This window comes from Lichenostomus cassidix, chromosome 5 (assembly GCF_008360975.1).
Source record: "Lichenostomus cassidix isolate B80296 chromosome 5, HeHo_3.0, whole genome shotgun sequence".
Lineage (NCBI taxonomy): Eukaryota > Metazoa > Chordata > Aves > Passeriformes > Meliphagidae > Lichenostomus > Lichenostomus cassidix.
Genome location: NC_139486.1, coordinates 17397545 through 17417764, shown reverse-complemented (window position 1 = coordinate 17417764; position 20220 = coordinate 17397545). Strand labels below are relative to the sequence as shown.

Sequence of the window (20220 nt, the reverse complement as noted above, 5' to 3'; positions counted from 1 at the left end):
GACAATAACAAAACAACTAAATGCATTGCCATGAAGAAAGCGAAGGAGTCTGCAGCCCTGCCAGAACACATAACTCTCCATCATTTTGAAAGTTGCAACGATATTTCAAGACTGTACATGATTTAATTTACTTGAAGAACCATATGACCAAAGAACATGCAGCAAACACAAGGCAGAAAAAAACCTACCATCCCTCCTGGAAGAGTAATGCTTAAAAAAAAAAAATACAACAAGCGAACAACGTCTTTCAGTAGCTATTAAGTCTTTTATTTTTTCCCCCTCACACCAGCTCTGTGAGAACTACTTCAGTTGTTCAACACAAGAATTTCCTCAGTAGGTAGCAAAAGAAAACCTGCTGAGCCAGCCTGTTTAAATGCATTTAGGACGTACTGTGTCCTCTAATCTTTCAGGTAAATGTTTTTATTTCCAGATAGTTTTACGGGAACAGACTGCAAGGTTGCTGGTTTGAACATGCGAGGTGAGAATTGCTGCAACTCAGTGACAACCCTCTGCAAGCTGCAACGAGGGATTTGGAACACTGACACACAGAACCACAGGCAGGTAATGACCTGCAATGAGATAGGGCACTTGTGCCAAATAAATACTCAGGTAAATCCAGGACACTTATTTCCATGATCAAGTACACATTGTGATGAATTTAGGACTTTTCTAGAATACTGTGTGAATAGGGTGTGCAGATCTGGTTGTTGGGCTGTTTTCTGCCTGCATACATCAGCTCACTTGACTGCTGTAAGGGAAAGCAAACATGAAAGAAAATCAATGGCTTGAAAGAAGCAAAGACTCTCCAAAGAACGGTAGATTTGAATTTTCCAAGGTATATGCAAACTATTTTTCCAAGAAAGCCAAATCCTACAAAAGCAAAGTTCTGATGTTATGAACAGATCTCCGTCCCAAGTGAGCAGGTAACTGTTTGAGGTCTTGAAAAAGACCTCAGAGTCTTTTTCAGAGGAATGGAAACTTGTCCTGTCTGGGCTAAGCATGCAAAAGAAAGTGGACATCTTATTGAGTATTTCCTTTTTTTTGGAAATTTTTTTCTCTGTGTTGGCTTGTTGCTGAATACTATGAACTGTACATTTTCACAGCAGTTAGGTGTCCGCCCTGTATGACTCACAGGGCAGAGATAGTAGACAAAAAAGGCAATTGTTCCCTAAGTCCATGCCAGGGTGGGGACAGATGTCCACCTACACTTGCAAATGTGATTATCATATCCCTACTGCTTTCCTTCCCTCCCAGTGAAGGTGTGTTTTAAGAACATGTTCTGTTGTAATGCATTCCAAGGAAAAGAGGAAAATGCCTGCTGAAAAGGACAGAAGGCAACACTGCTGTATTTCCTCTTTTCAAACTGGGAAAGGACAAATCTTACAGGTTTTGACAGGGTATTGCTTCTTCAACCATAGTAGGATCCCTGTAGTGATCTATGTAACTTATTTCTGTACTTGTTTGAGTGGGTAAAGTTCAGGACTGATTCAATTTTTGTTTGGGCTTTTTAAAAAAATATAGTTATGGGCCTTAATGTGCACACCATTATATGTCTGGTATATTACATAATTACACTCAAAATATATATACTCTCACAGAACAAAGGAAACCAAAGCCCTAAGGTCCATAAGTGAGATAAATTAGAAATACATAAAGCTTTGGTATATGTTTCCATTGGAGGTCAAAAATTTCAGAGATGGATATCTCTATGATGCTGCAAGTGATGACTGAGAGGAAACTACTGGAAATCTCTACATTCCTTCAGTGTTGCCTAGAAACCAGGAAAATAGTTGTGATATATTTCTAAAAATGCTTACTTATATTTGTGTGTTTTAATTATCTACATGGTGGAAAGAAGTATAGGAGCAATTAGGAAGAGACTATGAGAAATCTGTCATATGGGTTGGACAGAACAGACTAACACTGCATGTTGAGTACTACGAACTGAGAATTTGGGAAGCTGATATTCAGAATTCAGATAAGGAAACAAAAAAAAGTCTTTAAGAAGTATAGAGAGGTTATTATGAGCAGCTTTTTTTTTTTAAGGAAAAACCAAGCAGAGATGAGTGTTGTCTGTGACATGATATCTGCAGCAGAGAGTATTACGGCCAACCATGTAGAGGTGAGAATCTTGTTCACTTGTTTTCATTCTCTCCAGTATCTTCAAGTATCTGAAATTGAAACTGTTTAAAGACTATCTCTAATTCTAAAATCCACAGATTTAATTATCTGAATTATATCAAAGTATAAACCAGAGACCCTGAAACACAAGAACTATGGTAACTAGTTTCCTGAAGCCCTTTCCTGAATTCTGTAATTTCACACACAATCAAATACCTGCTTCAGAGAAAAAACAACAAAACCAACAAAAACAAAACACACACACCAAAAAAACCAAATAAACAAACAAACAAAGCAAAACAAAACAAAAACCAAAAAACAATCCCAAAACCAACCAACCAAACAAACAAAAGAAAAAAAAAAACCACACCCAAACTGTTGGATTGTGGTTTCCTGGCTTTGTAGGTTTTTCCTGGCAGATACTTTCCAAGACATTGACCTCAGAGCTAAGAGATACAAGAGAAAATGACAAAATGCTATAAAATTACTTTACTTTGACAAAAAGGTAAGGTGTTTGTGATTTTATGGTTGACAGCAGTTGAAATGCCATGGCAACTGATGCTTTTATATAAAAAGCAGTCAGAAAGACAGAGGACCACCAGAGGATAAAGGACTGATGAGTTTCCATGGCATATATTCCCTCCCCTGACCTCTCCCAGACAACTTTGACACGAGCTACATTTAAGGATGATTTTACAGAAAACAGAATTAAACTGCCAAAATGATCACTATAACATGAAGCACAAAAACTAAGGCCACATCCAAGGGGTACTTTATATAGCTAATGGATATATCTAAAATTAAAAGGAACATCACAACATTCAGTAGTCAGAACACTACTGAAAAGCTTTTGGAAATGTTTGGTAGAATCTACACAAAGTACTGGGGCAGATAAACTACAGGTTCCATCCAGCTTGTATATTTGTGTGACCAAGTGGGAGCTTTGCCTGAGGCAGAAATAAGGAAGAAAAGTTGTTTTCAAATAACATCCCCTTGATTTTGCTATGATTTTGAGCTACATTCAAATTATTTTTCCTCGTGGTTAAGGAAGTGTAGCAAATCACAGAAAACACTGTATTTAGCCTGTAATTAATACTCATTTCTAGATAGTGAAGGGCAATGTCCCTCCATCTGGGACAACATCTACCCTTCAGTGACCTGTCTGGCTATGGAAGGAACTGCAGTACCCCTGGCCAGTCAGTGATAAAAAAGCTTCACCCAAAAAGTACAGAAGCCCTCAGAGATTTCATGTTAAGGAAGACAGCAACCTGCCAGACAAAATGTAAATACAACCCCACTGCTTCTTCAGGAAGTTCAAATCCAGCACATCGGCATGCATACATTAATCAGTGATGGGATCAAAGGCTACTTTTCAAAAGCTTATTTTGTGGTTCATTTCTAAGGTGCTGTACATTTTCAAAGATATTGAGAATTAATTTATTCAGTGTAACGCACTGGGAACGCTCTAGGTTCTCGCTTTGTCACTCGTTCCCTGAAATATGAGCAGTTTGCCGCAAATTTCTCCGGGCATTAATTATTCTTCAACTTCCTGTCAAGTTTCAAGGAAAACGCTTAGATAATGAGGGACCAAGCCTTCCCGGGGCTGCACTGCACCGCTGCAAGCGGCGTTGCGGGGCCGAGGCCCTGCAGTGCCTCCCCTCCGCCAGCGCGGGCAGGGCTGAGGGGGCTGAGGGGGCTGCTGGGAGGGGGTACGACCCGCGGCGAGGCCTCCGCGCTCCCGCCGCCATGGCAACGCCGCGGCGAGCGAGGCTGCCCCGGCCCGCGCCCCGCCCCGCCCCGCCCGCAGCGCGGGACGAACCGCCGCAGCCGCCCAGCCGAGCCCCGGCCGGCACCGCCCCTTCGGGCCCGGCCGGGGGCATGCGGCTGAGGATGCAGAGCGGCGGCAGGCGGAGTCGAGGTGCGGGGCGCTCGGTGGCGGCTCCGGGAGAGCGGGGAGCGCTGGCCGCGGCGGGGCGGGGGCTGCGTGCCGGGGGGACGCGCTGCCGCCCGGCCTCTCCCGTCCGTGGGGGTACGGGGCGCGGCCCGTCTCGCCCGGGACTGGGGGCAGGCGGAGCCGCCGCCGTTCCCGCTGGCGTGCGGGGGCGGGCACAGAGCCGGCACGGAGCCTGCGGGGCAGGGGCTGCTGCGGCTGCTGCGGCGGGCGCTCGGGAGTCGCCCCTCGCTGCTGTGGCACGCGGCCGCCCCGAGCCGTGCCGGCCCGTCCGGTGGGACCGCCGTGCGACGAGCCGAGCGCCGCGGCTGGGGCAGGGGACACGCACGGCCGTGACGGGCCGGAATCCTCCCAGGGTCGGGGCCTGCAATTGTCCGCCCTAGTGCCGGCATCGCACGGTGCTTCCTTGTTGTACCGACATGGAGTGCTGCTGTGGGCAGCGGTTCGGGGCGCCGGCATCGGCCCTGCCTTTGCGAGGCCCAAGTTTCTGTGACAACTTTTGTTCTTAGTCAGCTTTCGTCTTCTCCAAAGCTGTTATTCGTGGGTTTTTAAGAGTACAACATCCCATGGCGTTTGCCTGTAGATCCAAGTGTTTTGGTTTGGTGGGATTTTAAAGCAAGTATAGTTGAAAAAAGACTCAAAAGTGTTAAAGGTCTTACAAAGGGATTCCTTACCCATATTTAACCATCCGTGGGCTGCCCTGGTGCCCTGTTCCTATGAATAGTCCTAGGGACATTTGTCATTTCTGGTAACAGGCACAAACGGGCAAAAATGCTTGTGCGAGCCAACTCTGGCTCTTGGAAAGTATTTCTTTCAACTCTGAAATTTCTTTCAACTCTGCATATTCTTCAACTCTGAAATATTTCTAGATATGAAGTGGATTACATGCCTAATGTAAAACCATAGTAGGAATTATTAAGTGCTGCACTGTAATTTCAGATCATACAGAGCTGAATAAGGTTTGAGGTATCTGAAATAATGTTTCACTGTTCTGTTGCATCTAAGTGTCAGTTCCAGTCTTTGGAGACAGTGACAGATGCCACTTCAGAAGATGTGTGACATCAAACTACAGTTTGAATATAAACTCTAATACAACATGGGAATATGAAATTCAGAGCAAAAATTAGTATATAGTGCACCCAATTTTTATGCTCTCTTATGTACTGTGAAGACAGTTCTATGCCAAATACATCCTTTTCTGACTGTTCTTATGTTTGTCAAAGTATCTTTATGGACAATCAGAAAGTATCCTGATTGTCTGTTGACTATAAAATGGGAATATATAGGATGCAGGATCTAAATTTCATTCAGGTTTCAGCAAGCTTTACTTGAATGGCTTCTGTTTAACAAAAAAAAAAACCAGTTCAGAAGTAGGGAAAAATTACTTTGTGTCTGTTAAATTGGGGAGCCATTGCTTGTCGGCATAGGAGGTTACAATGGAATCAGAAGTGTGTGACTGAAAAGCCCAGTGTGTGGGTTTTCAGGCATGCAGGAAGGATCCTTACAGACAGCAAGGATTGGCACAGGCAGAGAGACTAATACACTGAGCTGAGCTAGATGTCTGTGTGCCTGGGTAAACTTGGCAGAACAGTCACTGGATTGCTTGCAGTTCATGAAGGAGGGAGAACACATAATATTTACAGTTTCTCAAAATACAGTTGTATCCACACGTTGGGTATCTAAAAAATACAGGAGAGCTAGGATACCCTACTCCATGTCCTGATGTATGCTGTGCAAAGTTTCTTGTTCAGTCTTAGTCTAATCATTGTAAAGAAAGAACCAAATTTTTATACTTGTTTTGTCTAGTGAGAATACTGGGCAAACAGAATTTTTTTAATATGTTGGAGTATATAGGATTTGCATGTAGGTCTTTTCAAAGTTCAAATAAGGCTAACATTTTTTTACCCCCCTAGAAATACTGAAGAATTAATCTGTTGTGTTTTTCCCTAATTCCAGGTATAAACCTCAAAGTTATTTACTGTAGTAATTTCAGGAGTCAGTTAATATACTCATAGATTTACAGTATGACCTCAAATAATCTGGATACTGTAATTTTAAACCAGCTTTGTTGTTCAAATCCAGTCTTCTGCATTGGGCTGTTTAATTCCCACAGCCAATGGGAACATGTACCTGAACAGCAATATCTAAGAGCATCATTCACTTACTGTTAATCAATGACACACATTTGTGCCACTTTTATCTTACAGCAATGGGGAAGTCATCATTACTGCTGCATGGAGGCTGCTGTTAGGTTTAGGCAGTTTGTACAGGCTTCCAAAATTTTAAAACAAAATTAAAATGTTTCATATGTTTACAGACAACACCATCTTATTTAGATTTTTCCTGCATTGGAGGAAATCTGACTAGAGCTGGAAGGGTGTTAACACAGAGACTGGTGAATTACTTTTTTTTTTTTTATTCCTTCATTTGCCACTTGAACAAGCAACTTATTAAACTTATTAGTTTGGTAGCACCAGTTCAGTTTTCAGAAGCTGAAGTTTTCTTTGACCTACAAGAAAGATGAAAAATAGTCTAGTTATATCTTCAAAGAAGGAAGGGTATGTGTTTAGAAGTTTTATTTCAAACATAATCATTTTAACTGAAACTGAGAAATGTTAATCACTGTTCTTAACCTTTTATCAAATTAAAACCCTCACTCAGTAAATCTCTTAAAACCTATCCTTAATTTAACCATTAGTCAAATAGTCTATTTAGTGAGTTTTAGTCACTTCACGTACTTAAAATCCTGTCTCCATTCAGCAAATAACTTAAATTTGAATAATTACTTAAATGCCTAATTGGTCCCATTTTATTGAAGATTTCTTGCGTGCTTCAAGTGAAATACCTGTTAAAGTAAACAGTCTTCAAACTATTAACCCTAGTAGCTTCTTTGCTCCAGATTACATCCTGCAGCTTTCTCTGAAGCACAGTGGATCACAGTTTTTCTGCTCTCCATTCTAGGTGAGGCTGGCTGTGCATTAGAGGTTTGATAATGTATTTCCAGGTAGAAATAGGAGAGGGGGAAAGTTAATAACACACATTTTTTGAGCACTTCCAGGGCTGGTGACTCCACAGCTTCCTCAGGCAGTCAGTTCCAGTGCTCTGCAACTCTTCCCATGAAAAAAAAATTCCAAATATGTAATCTAAACCTCCCCTGGCATAACTTGAGGCTATTTCCTCCCATCCTGTCACTTGTTACCTGGAAGAGACTGACACCCACCTCACCATAGCCTCCTTTTAGGTACTTGTAGCAAAGGGGTATGAATAGAGTAATAGCTTGCATCCAAAACTTACATTACTGGTCATGTGAAGCCTATAGCTAGAAAAATTTTAACAAATATTTTTCAAGAATTATTTCATCAAATATGACTCAGTTAGCATGTATGAAGGCTACTGTAATATTTCATTAGATTTCTTAATTTTTTCAGAGGCAGGTTTGACTGTTGATACTGAAATACAATTTTGGTTGCATGGTTTTAATTTATACAGAATACTATAAGATTATTAATTCTAACAGACTGAGAGAGCAAACTCTTAGGCATTGAGAGTATGTGTAAAGAAGAGCTTTTGTGTAATCCAGCATAGGAAGTGTATAAATAGCAGCCATCTAATTAATGGCTTAGAAGGTTATGTATAGTGCATGGGGGGGGGTGTATAATTTTCCTCATATTTTGCCTCTGATGCAAATGATCCCATGCAAAATTCATATGGAACATTTGGGGCTTTATTTCAAAATTGGGGTAGTGGGATTTCTTGGGGCTCTATTAATTGAGTTTTGTTCAGAAAATTTAGATAATAGTGACTGTTCTTTCTGCTCATGGATTCTGCTATTTATTAACAAATCTGAAATGTGATTCTGTTAAAACTGGCTTCACATGTAAGACTTTATACTCACAGCATTCATAGAAGTTTTGTTATCAGTGAAACCAGAAATGGGTCCAAGAGGCTTCTGTTTCACTTGTATGAACAGGAAAGAAAATACAGGTGTGATTATGACATGCTTGTTTTGCCTCACTGTAACTTTCAAATAAAATTGAATACTATCTGCATTCTGCATTCAGTAAGTAGCTAAATCTAAAGCCAGTGAAGGTCTCTTGTGATTGCATAGGTGCTGCAGAAAAGTAGTGGTGACTTGCCGTGTTTTCACCTGCGTTCTTCACCTAAAGAAGGAGTCTGTGGGTGGATCACGGGGCACTGCTCTCTGCTGGCCTTTTCCTCTAGCCAGTTCTGCATCTTCACCCACCTGCAAGTAAGAACTAGCAGCATTAGTAGTACCCACTGGCTGGGTAGGAGAATACTCAACAAATTAATACACATTTTTTAGAGAGACTCATTCTGTTCTTGTTCATTCCCAGATATGTAAGTAGAGGGTAAGAACTAGGCAGCGAAGGATAAGCAACCAGAGAAGCTTAAACTAGATGAGCAATTGTAGTTCCTATAGCACATGGTCAGCCACAGCTGAGCAAGTAGGGGGTGTTTGAGGGGAGGAATGACCACAGGTAAGGAAAAGGCAGCAAACTGGCAACATTGAAAGGAGTTTAGGGGAGATGGTACAAAGATGTAAGCAACATGAGTAGGAGAGCAAGCCTCAGTAGTAGTACAACTAATAGAATATGCTTTTTTTCAAGTATATCATGCTAATATGAAGCAAAATAGTTAAAAATAGAAAAATTAGTTTCCTATTTAAATAAATTAAGTTTAAATCCAGTGTGGGTTTTCGTAACCAGGTTAATCTTTTAATGTACTCTGAGATACCAGTCTTTACTTTGTATATTTCTGTGCTGTATTCATATAGACAACGATTTCTGTAGCATAAAGAATTAATGGATACTCTGATTTTAAAATTCCCTTAGTACCAAAAGGAAAGGAACAGGTATTTCAGGTAATTCCTTTAAGTATGACTTTATCAGACAGATATGATGCTTAAAGGAGTTTCTATCACTGCTTAAAGTTATTTGGCATTTCACAGATATCATTTAAACCACTTTTGTTCTTTCCTCAGCATGTGTACAGCATTAGTGCTATATTGTACTGTTAGTCTACTGTATAGAGTTAGAAGAGTGAATTCATAGCAGGAAGCCCACTGAAAAGCTCATAAAAACTGGTTGGTAGAATAAGGATGGTAGTGATAGACATCCTTGACTTGTCGGAAATTCACAGCACAAACCTTCTGCATGTTGTTGCCTGAATTATCCATTTGGACAAAGGTGTCTCTTCAACTATTTCTGGTTTAGAGCATTGAGATATTAGGGAAGAAAAAAAGGAAGAAAAAGAGTTGGCAGTGAAAGAAGCAAGAATACCAAACCTTTATAAATCACTGTAGTGGCTAGAGCGTTTGTAAAGCATTTGTCAGCTTGGGTCCTTACCAGGCTCAGAGGGATCAAATGCCCAATTACATGCAAATTATGCAATTCTAGTCTGTTAGTGACAGAGGTGCTTTCTGCATTGCCAGTTGAGAGGAGATCACTGTAAAGCTAGGAATGCAAGAGTCCTGCAGCCACAAAAAAACCAAACCAGTACACAAAAGGGTGAATATCGTGACAGAGGGATAAGCATATTCCTCTGGAACAGCTGGGGAGACCCAAGGTTTAAATCCACTGAGGGTTGTTTGAACCCAGGCTAAGGTCTGGGAGCTGCACTTTGGAAATTACAATGTTCAGATGTTTCTACACAGTTAAATGAAGATTTTATGGCTTGTAGTGCTAGTTTTAGATGCTTATATCCAATATTCCACCCAAGGTCTCTCTATTTTTTATGGATTATCTTTTAAGTAGGAAGTCTTGGTGGGTAAGAGTAGTGTGATAGATTTTTTTTTTTAATTTTTTTTTTCTGCTCAGTATTTTTTATTTGTTATGACTGAATACATGCTTGCAATAAAAATAGTAAGTCTAATACTTGTGTTTAAAATCTTATCTGGGAGAACATGGTAGTGAAAGACTGGGCTTCTTTCCAGTACATATTCACATTCCAAATCTGAAATGGCTTAGTAGAAAAATCATTTCCATAAATTCTGCATATCCATTAGCAACCAGGAAACAAAGTAAATCACCAATTTCTGTAACTTTTAATACTGTAAAATCAGAAATTAAGATAGGGTGCATTTTAAATTAAAATAAAAATGTAATTTAAATGAAATATCTTTAAATTCTCTTTGGAATAATGTAGTTACTACTTACATTAGATACCAGCTGGAAAAAACTTTACAGAAAGCTTTTTTTTTTTGTCTTCATTAGTTCTTTGCATCACAGAAGGAACTACAAGATCAAATAAATTTTTAGAAGTATTTCATTTGTTTGCTCTCTGTACTTTAAGAGAACACTCAGCATGAGAATCCTGATTTTATATTCAGTGTGGACAGTCCACTTACATCTAACAGGAAATTTATGTTTAGATCAGATAGTTATATGTATCATATATCAAAGATACTTTTGTAGTTATCCTCCCTTTGATTTATATTTGATTAACTGTAAATTACTGAAAATCCCTCCCTCTCCTTTAAAATTCTTTTCACATATCTAAGCCTTCAATTTGTTACTACTGTTGTGCAAATAACTTTGAAAACACAGCCTGAATCCAAAGAAATACCCATTCAAGTCAAAAGACAACTTGAAATTGTAGTTGTAAAACATTTGACCATTAACACTTTCTACCTTCAGTAAGGTGGAAATAGCCTGCAAATATCAAATCCTCCAGTTTCTTCTCTGACCTTAGCAACATGTTTCTTCATTATAAATGCTTGACATTTTAAAAAGCAGCTTGAGACTGAATATATTGGGAGGGTAAGTTGACCTCAGTGTAGAAGAGGTACATTTGAAGAAACATGTATGTGAAACAACCTGTAATTCCTTAGTATTTTTTGCCTCCTCTGTTTCAGTAGTGCTAAGCATTATTTTAGCCAAATTAGTTATTTTGACAAATGTTCTGCATGTTGTATGGAAACTGGTGGTTCACAGAGAAAGCCTCAATTGCCCTCATTGATAAACAGGTTACAGAAAGATCTGAGTTACATTTTTTAGCCAGAGATTGAGAGTGTAGGAGCAAGCACCATAGGATACAGCAAGAGGAGCAGAGAAGCCTGCATCACAAGATCTGCTTTTATCTCTTCAACATAAGACTTCTGTTTAATTGAAGCAGTAAGAAAATAGAGTTTGCCAGGATAGAGTGCACTTAGAATCCTTCCAGATATTTAAAAGAAAAAAAATCTGTTCAGTATAAACTTTTATCCAGCAAGGAAATATTCTAAACAGGAAGAAAATATTATTTGTTAATGACGTGAAAGTTCTCAACACATTTAGGTGCTAGTGGGGCTGCAGCCCTGGCATTTGAAGGGTATCCTAAAATCTGAGTGACACGTAAGTTTGTGTTAATCCTGCATTTAGCAGGAGCAAGGGTTGCAAATCCATCTGGTTGGATTGGGGACTTGAAAATTTTTCTTGGTGGCACAGAAGTTAGAACATGCAGGAGGAACTGGGATTTGGAAATATAGTGCAGGGAACATAAGTGCCTGAACAAAGGCCATGACATCTTGACGAATGGTGTTATGTTTGCAGTGCCTTTGGGACTTCTGCAAAATGGGGATTTCTGTGCGGATTGGGAGAGATTTCTGTGCTGTCTACATGCACATAGTCGAAATAGAGGGCACAGAAATATTTTTAAGTTCTCCCTCCTGACACTTTCTGACAGGTGTTCTTGCCTATGAAATATTGATGCCCACGTTTTTTCCCTCCCCTCTCTTTCCCCGCAAGCCTGATGCAAATTAATTGTGAAGGACAAAACCGGCAGACAGTTTTTCCGGTAGAATTTCCACTGTGCCATCTGCTGGTGATGCAAAGCAAATGAACATTTCAAAGTCCGGTCTTCCTGCAGTGCTGAACAGTTGTGTCAACCTGTAAAAGCAACAGGTTCAGGGTTTCCCTGATCGTGTTTAACTCGGGACAGTCATTTAGCTTACTTGAAGACACTCAGTTGTAGTTAGAACAATGTCTCTGTTTTTTTTAAGGTGATCATGCCTACCTTTTAGGATTCTGTCACATAAAGATGAGTTAGAGGTAGTACTGTAAGCATTTACTGAACAATACTACAGGTGCCTCCATCTGGAATTATAACCTAGCTCTGAAGCACAGCAAAAAGTGGAATATTTAGGTTATTTGAGCAACTGTGAATGAAACTCTTCTGATTCTCAGGTGTCTGCTATAAGCTAGATTGCAGGTATATGCATGGGAGGGTTTACCATTAGGAGAAAATTCTGTTAACTGAAGTTTATAATCTAACTTTGAAGTCTTCCCAAAGACTTGAATTCTTCCGACGTGAATATTGTAACTTCAGGAAGTCATGGGTTTCAGGGGGGATGCAGCTAGACTGTGAATACTGTTCATATGTAATAGCATATGGTAGAGGACTATAATACTTTAACAGGAAAGAAGGCCTTTATTGGCAAAGGTTTGCAGTCATTGTGGAAACATTCTGAATCTAATAAATTCTTGCTGTATGTTTGGAATTTTAGTATTGTAAAAATAATTTATAGTTGTTTGTCCCTGTGTATGTTTAAATCACTAATAGCGATAAGGAAAAATTGTACCATTAGGGGAATGAGCCATTTGAAGTTGATACAGTTGAACAGGAAAGTTGTCCTTTGGCTTTAAAGTTAACAGTAGAAAGTTAAAACAATTGGAGGATTGTGTTGAAAAAAATCTGCAATGGCATTTTCTTTTTTTTTTTCCTAATCCCTTTTCAACTGCTACTCTGGTAACTGTACAGCAAAAAGAGTGGGAGCACTGTTACTGCAAACACCACATCTAATACTGGAAATCTACAGAAGCCTGTACTGTATAAAGGCTGGCTTTTCAAAGTATGAAAGTAATTCAAGATTGTCCTGGTATTTTTTGTGCTTTGTCAGAAAGGAGATTGAATCTATCGATCGAGATTCAGTGCTATTTCATCACAGGGCAACGATTTTCATTTTCTTTTTTTCTTAAGATCCTTTTTATGGCTTCCAATACTAGTCCTAGTCATTCAAAAATTAGTAAAGTGTGGCTTTAAATAGTGTTAAAACATTGTTAAATTAATGATTTGTTTTGCTGCAATCTCTACTAATTAATATTTAAGACACTGTGTTAACCATCTTGTGCAATATGCTGTTGAACTTAAAAACAGAGCTATATACTATAGTAGTTATATGTGTAATTGCAATAGTACTTTGACAGTCATTATATAACAGTGGGAACTGAAAAAGAAGCCCTGGACAGCCAGGTGCTGGGCATGCAGGAGGTAAGGTATGAGAGGTGGGATTAAGAGCTTTTACCATGTGTGGTGTGGCTGTCATTATGGCTTCTGGCACCCCCCAGTCAGTTTGTAATGGTGTCTGCCTTTGTCACCCCAGCTAGGGTCACTGGGAAGAGATTCCCACTCCTACTGGGTAGGTCCAGTGTGCTTCTTCATGTGATGAAAGGTGGAAAGCTGGAGGTCAACAGGAACAGTAGAGTAGTGGAGTTACCCACTTCACTTGTATGGTGGTTGCAGACTTTTGAACTGAGAGCTGAGAATTACGCTGGGAATGAGAAGACCATGTGGACCTTGATAGTTAGTAGGAATAAATTTGTAGAACTTGTCTGTACAGTTTTAGAATTAACATTAAGTATGTGTGGTTGGTATATTTACTCTGTTTAAAAAATCTTTTTTGTTTTGGTTAACATTTTACATATCTTGGATGCCTTAAAGCAATGCTCTGTATAGACTAGTATTTGTATTCCTAGTATATCTCCTGTTCAGATAGAACGGGAATTCTAGAAGTGCTGCAGATTCTTAATTAGCTCATGTGCCAATTTTTAAATCTTAGGTTACATGACAGCCAGCGATTGAGAGCCTGACAGTACATCATTATTTTCAATAATGATCATCATCAAGGAGACACAGAATTTTTAATTCACATTCTTTCATTTTTCAGAACAACTGGTTGTTTAACTTTTGTCAGCATCTCCAGTTGTCTGTGGAGTTCCCAGTCTATCAAAGTGCCATCAACAGAACTTTAAAATAAATTGGAGGTTAGCATAGAAACAAAATCTGGGCCATATCTGTGTGCAGTGTAATGACCAGTATAAAGTTCAGAAGTGTTCTGATGGTCTGTTTTGCTTTTTAACTCCCTGAACCGGAGTGGACTCCCTGAACAGAGAGGACTATCATGGTATCGTGGTGTTTAGATTAAGTTATTTAACCACACTTGTAGTTCAGTGATTATAAAATGATCGAATAAGATTTTGAAAAAGATCCGCTAGAACCATTCATTAATTCTTTGGAGAAAGACTTTTATCTTGTCTGTAAAAATACATGTGGGGATATTTTTTCTAACTTTTGGTTTTTGTTTGATGTTCTATTAAAGCAAAGGCACACTCAGCTCTTGCCATTCCCAGATGTGGTCCAGCAAGTCCATTTCGAGGGCAGTTAAGTACTAAGAGTAACGGTAAGTAATGTGTACTTTCATCAGAAGGTCCACCTGGTTCCTTTTATGTGAATTCATTGATTTTATGATTAAAGTGTTTTTATTAAAACCTTTGCATTGAGCTTATTTGGAGATGTTTAATAGTACTTACACTTAGTATGCATCACTAAAAATACTTTCAAGGAGTAAGTTTTGCCTTCACTGTACTGCTGGCTACAAATCGGAAGCAAGATAAACAAACACATAAAGATGTCCCATCTGTATTAACTGTAAGATACATATATATGTTTACCCCCTCAAAAAACTCTTGAGGTTAGACATATTCCTTTACAGGGCTAGTGTATGTTTCTGTGGCATACTGACGCCTCAGATACTTTTTTTTTTCAAAATAATATAGAGTGAAGAAACAGCAAGTTTCCGTGTTAACATTTTCATAGTCCAATTTCAGCCACTTTTGTAGGTATTTATTAATAGCTCACTGGGGAAAACAAAACGAGATGGGATGATTTCCTGTGATAGTAACTGGAAAAAGCATGGTACCTGTGAGCAAAGAAGTTAAGCAAACACTGTTTTAAAGTTTGTGACTTTGAATTGCAATTAGTAACTGTTTAAAATTTTAGTATTCTTTTACTTGCCTTTCTAATGTTCATATGTATTTTAATCTTACAGCTTTCTGTGTTGACTCCTCTCGAAATCTAACTAGCCAATACCTGATCAGAGATCACATGGTGTTTCATTATGACAGAATCCTTTCAGCCAAAGGTAAAAATGTGCATATATGAATGAACTGTCTCCCCCTAGAATTACCTCAATCTCTCAGAATAGGCTCATACCAAGAGAGAATTAACTGGATTGTAGGAAGTTTACTATTCTTCCTGTGTCTTACCCAAACTGGTGTCAGCAAGGTGATGTGGCAGCTACTTAATAACACTTTTATATAATTGAGATGGGAAGTTTTGTATGAAAACATTTTCCTTAAATCTTACCAAAGATCCTACCTTAATTTTAGAGCACTTTGTGCTGTGTTGGGTTCATTCTGCTTTTGATGAAATAATGAATTTTGAAATAATATTATCAACTGAAAGTCATAGTGATAGTCATAACAGCAAACATACAGAAGTTATTTTAGGAATGAAGGCAGAACATTTCTAGTTAAACTCAGACCATTATGTCTCTTTTATTTTTTATTTTTATTGCAAAAATGTCTTAACTTTTTGTTCATCTAGCAATGAACAGTGAAAGTAGTAGACAGTTCTATGGACTTTGAAAATTGCCCTGTATGTTTGCAAATGGGAAAATCATGTTACTGCTGGAGTCCATACTCACAAACACAATACTCAAAATGTTATCTTTCATGTGACATACTCGGTATCCTTAGGTATGCAGGTAAATGCCATCAGCACAAAATGTACAGAAACCTTTTGAAAGAGGTTTTCATTTAAGTGATGATTCTTCATTCAAGTATGTATTTTACCCAAACAGCTTTATCTCACAAATCCTGTGACTGTATTAATAACAATCTAGTTCTTTAACTACACGGTAACTAGCATGTTTTAAAATAGAAAAGAATTAAATTAGTCTTGGTTCTGTGTTGGTTTATTGCTACATTTTTCTAGCTATCACATATACTAAGTAAATACTGAATCATTCACATTTGTTGTTTTTCTTATTTTCAGCAGCTGTAGACTGTTCAATGCCCAAAAGTAGGATGAACAGCATCAAATGTAAGTATTTGTTATTATTTGATTCTGCAACAGCTTCTGTAAAACTAACTTAGCAAAACAAAAGAGCCGGCATAGAAGAGTGTCAATAGAATATAACCCTTAATAGAGCTTTCATGTATCTGTTTGTTTATTCAGCTTTCACATCCTTCTTCAGCTACCTGTAAGAATCTGCAGCAAATGGAATGCTGGAGAGATGAATCTGGGCTGTCAGTGATGAGTTACGCTTAGCAGGACAATTCATTTGCTTAGGATCCTTTTCACCCATGCTGATGGGTGAATTTTCTCCTATTGTATGATAGGATGTAAGCTTGAACTCTCAAGAAGAGAGCTTAGTAGTGCCATGTGAAGAGGAATTTCGGGAGTGTGGGCACCTGGGGACTGGGGCTGAAGCTCCTTGTTCCATTTTACAGAAAACAGAGCCAAATACAAGCACACAGCTCCACAGCCTGGGTTAAAGTGCAGTTACTTTTACTGCGGATTGTCTCATTTCTTAACGGTGCTAAAAGATATGAGTACTGTAGCCCCGCTTCCAAATAATTGATTTATGAAATACTAAATGAATGTGTAAGTCAAAGGGGATAAATAGCAGCTGTTTGTTAAAATAACAAAGTTGTATTTCTGTTATCTGTCTGTCTTCAGTGCAGTTAGAAAAAGTTTTGTTGTCCAGTTCTGTGTTCAGTTACAACTACTGAGGTACTGAAGAAAATTGTTATTCTTTTAGGATGGAAAGTTAAATCTTCTAAGGACAGAATACTTTGTGGTTAGTACCAAATTCAGTCAAAACACAGTCATACTACCTGGTAAAATTACCAGAATAACCAGGAAATCAGTCATCCTTTTGTCAGAAAGACTTAATTTCCCTAGCATTTATTTCACTTTTGCCTAAAGACTTGAGACTGAATTAAGCAATAAGTTGCCTCAGGATCAAAGATACTTTATATAGGCTTGCCTTCTCCTGCCTTCAAAAGGTGCAGCACAAACAGTGACTCTATTTCAGGGATATCTAAAGCTTTCAATTGCAGTAGGAGTTTCAGATCACCTGTCTTGCAGAGTGATCTGAGAAAAGTCTTTCTTTAATTCTCCACCCTTACCAAGCTTTGCTTTGAAATAAACAGGAAAATACAGGGTTGGTGTTTGAAGAATATTTACTCCTGTGTGTTTCAGTAATGAAAACCTCATGTAGGTTTTCTTTCTGCATCTGCTAGAATCTTTCTAATTAGCAATTATTCTTCCATAGCTTTTAATGTCTTGGGTGTTTCTCAACACCAACAAGTGCCTTGTTTATTTTAGAGTGCAGTTTGTACAGATGAAATGCTTCTGAGCTGACAGCTTATGTGCTTCACACCAGAATGAGTCTCCCTGAATATTGAGTTCATTTTGGGAGACAGTGACAGTGCCTTAACCTTGATAGATAATTGTCATGACACTGCCAGGTGTGCTCTGAGTGAGGAAATTTTCATTTCAGATAGTAAGGCTTTGTACAATACGTTTTTCTTTCAGTTCATCTTACTCAGATCAGTGTCTGACTATGTAACTCTCCTGCTCACAGATAAAACATCAATCTCCTGTGCAGGGTGTGATGGAAACATTTCACCTTTGTTGCTCCTTTTTACTCATCTATTTGGTAAAATTGGTATCCTAAATTATCACTAAATTGATCTTTCACCTATTTTCAAACTGAGCTGGAAAACGCTGATGCTACTGTGTTTTGTCTTACTAGAACACACATACAATCAGCATATCCCTGGAAGGTGTTTCCTTTTCACAAAGGAAAAAGACCTGAAGGGTAAGGGGGGAAAAATAAAGCGTTTTATTAAAAAAAAAATCCTTGATTTACCTGCTGTTATTCTAGCTTAAGACTTGGGAGTGCTAATTTTTATTTAGTTGGAATTCATTATATTCCCAAAATAAAGCTGCTTTGTAAGGTGAAGGGGAACTTCATAGCTTAGGGATTGGGATCCTACTCAGTAGCACAGGATTCATTTGGAAGAAATGTTAGACTTACTTCTTGGCCTTGCAGAACTAAGTGTTCATCATGGTTAAATCTTTTTATCCTTAGATTTAGCTCAGTTCTAACATACAGTTTGTTTCCTTGATGTTCTGCACTGAGCCAAATTGTACGATTATCAAGTCAAAATGAATTTGCTCTTTCTAAAAATATGTTTAATGAAGCAATAAATAATATTGTATTTTTTCCCTAAAAGAGGCTTCTCAATTATGACAATATTATGTCCCTGCCCTAGTTTTCAGGTTTATTTTGTGAGATGCTTCATGTTGTCTAATAAGAGTGCTGAGTAAAAGATAAAAAGCAAACTTCTGTAAACAATACCTGTTTATCAGAATATTCTTCAATGTAGTGTTTTTACTTTGCGATGGGGAGACCTTTTGAGGTAATTTAGTCTTCCTTGAGCTTCCTGTTCAAGATAGGACTTCTGCCAACACAAGATCAGTCAGACAAGTCTTGGAAATGTCCAGAGTTGGAGATTCTGCACCCTCAATAACCTGTTCCATTGTCACAGTGTGAGTGGGTCTAAAACATTTTTTTCCAGAAGTTCAATTCAAACAGTGTCAGGAATAGAACTCAACTTACTTGAAAGCATTTATCTTGGTAATTCCAGTTTTAAAATGTAAAATTTAAGTGGTAGATTACAAGGGCTATAGATGCCATAACTTAAATTGTTGTTTAATGCTGCTCAATGGCAAAAGCACCTCAACTCCAAGAGATGGGATAATCATAAGTATCTGGTATAAATGCACAGACAAAAATCCTGGACCTTTCTTAATAAAAGCCTTCGAGGATTTCTCTCACTGCTCAGTGTGTGCATGTAATTGATATTTGTTTTCTGGCCTGCTTCCCTTTATATGCATTTCCATCTGACTGAGATCCCTTTACACACAGATAAGAAACTGCCACACAGTCTGAAATTTTTGCAGTTTTCAAAGAGGTAATTCCATGGCAAACAGCTGCTTTCAAATTCATCATTATTGGTCTCACTGTCTTCAAGGTATTTAGAGTGAAGGCTACCCAGGCATACCTTGTTCAGTTTCTGCACTATCCTTATAAATTCTAAATATTTTAGAATTAAATAAAAAATTATTTCAATTTTATTTCATACTTGAAATTAGAGTGGTTGCATTTTTCCTGCAGTTCTATGCATTGTGCATCAAGAGATACAGATTTCTATACTGTAATAATCATGCAACCAAGTGTTACATGGTCAGGTGTTAAGCTCAGTGCAAGGTACCATTTGTAGAGTCTCTGATAATCCACTGAAGAATCATTTTTCTTCCTCTGTCTTTTGTGAAACAGGTTATGTGGAGATGACAGCCAATAGCTCAGGCAGTAAGAATGCTGAAAATGTGCTGAGGAAGAGAAGGAATGGCCAAGGGGTTTTAGAATATTTTCAAAACAATTTCTTTTTTTTTTTTCTCAAGATGAGACATATGATTTATCCAGGCACAGTTTAAACTTCAATGTAGTTGAATATCAGCAGTATCTCTATGGTGTCACTGAAGGATGAGGGGTTTGCACTTTTATTCTCCCAGTAGTTCTGTGCCTCCTTCAACAGAAGCATATTATTACTTTTTGTATTCTTTGTCTTACTAGTTATTGCATTACAAATAAGGTTTCTGTTCCCCTCTGTTTCGAAACAGATTTGGACAGAGGTGTAAATTTAGTTTAAAATTATAAGATTTATTAACAGCATAGTGTTAAAGAACAGAATTCCTACAGATAATGTTAACAAAAAATCCCCAGAAACTGTGCTTCATGTACTGCTAAAATAGCAGGTGAGTATTTCCCTTTGGGGTTGTTGCCATGAATCAGTCATTAGTGTTTAAGAATTAAACATGATACTGTAGTTGGTATTCTCCCTGGCCAGCTGAATGTGTTCTGTCCTTAAAGTAGATTTAGTTTCCACTGTTCTTTTCCTGGTATCTTAGCTGGCAGCAAAGCAGGCAAGGTGCCATGCCCCTGGGCTAGCAGTGAG

General features: G+C 38.5%; 1 protein-coding gene across 1 annotated transcript in view; it reads left to right on the top strand.

Moving 5' to 3' along the window:
* The first annotated feature begins 3889 nt into the window (after positions 1-3889).
* The window catches only part of SPATA7 (spermatogenesis associated 7), a 40020-nt gene continuing 23689 nt past the window's right edge, over positions 3890-20220 (top strand). Inside the window, exons 1-4 of the mRNA XM_085061598.1 lie at positions 3890-4039; positions 14448-14528; positions 15177-15269; positions 16184-16231. Of these exons, the coding sequence (XP_084917724.1) occupies positions 4000-4039; positions 14448-14528; positions 15177-15269; positions 16184-16231 (262 nt within the window). The 5' untranslated portion in view covers positions 3890-3999. The remainder of the gene's footprint in view (positions 4040-14447; positions 14529-15176; positions 15270-16183; positions 16232-20220) is intronic.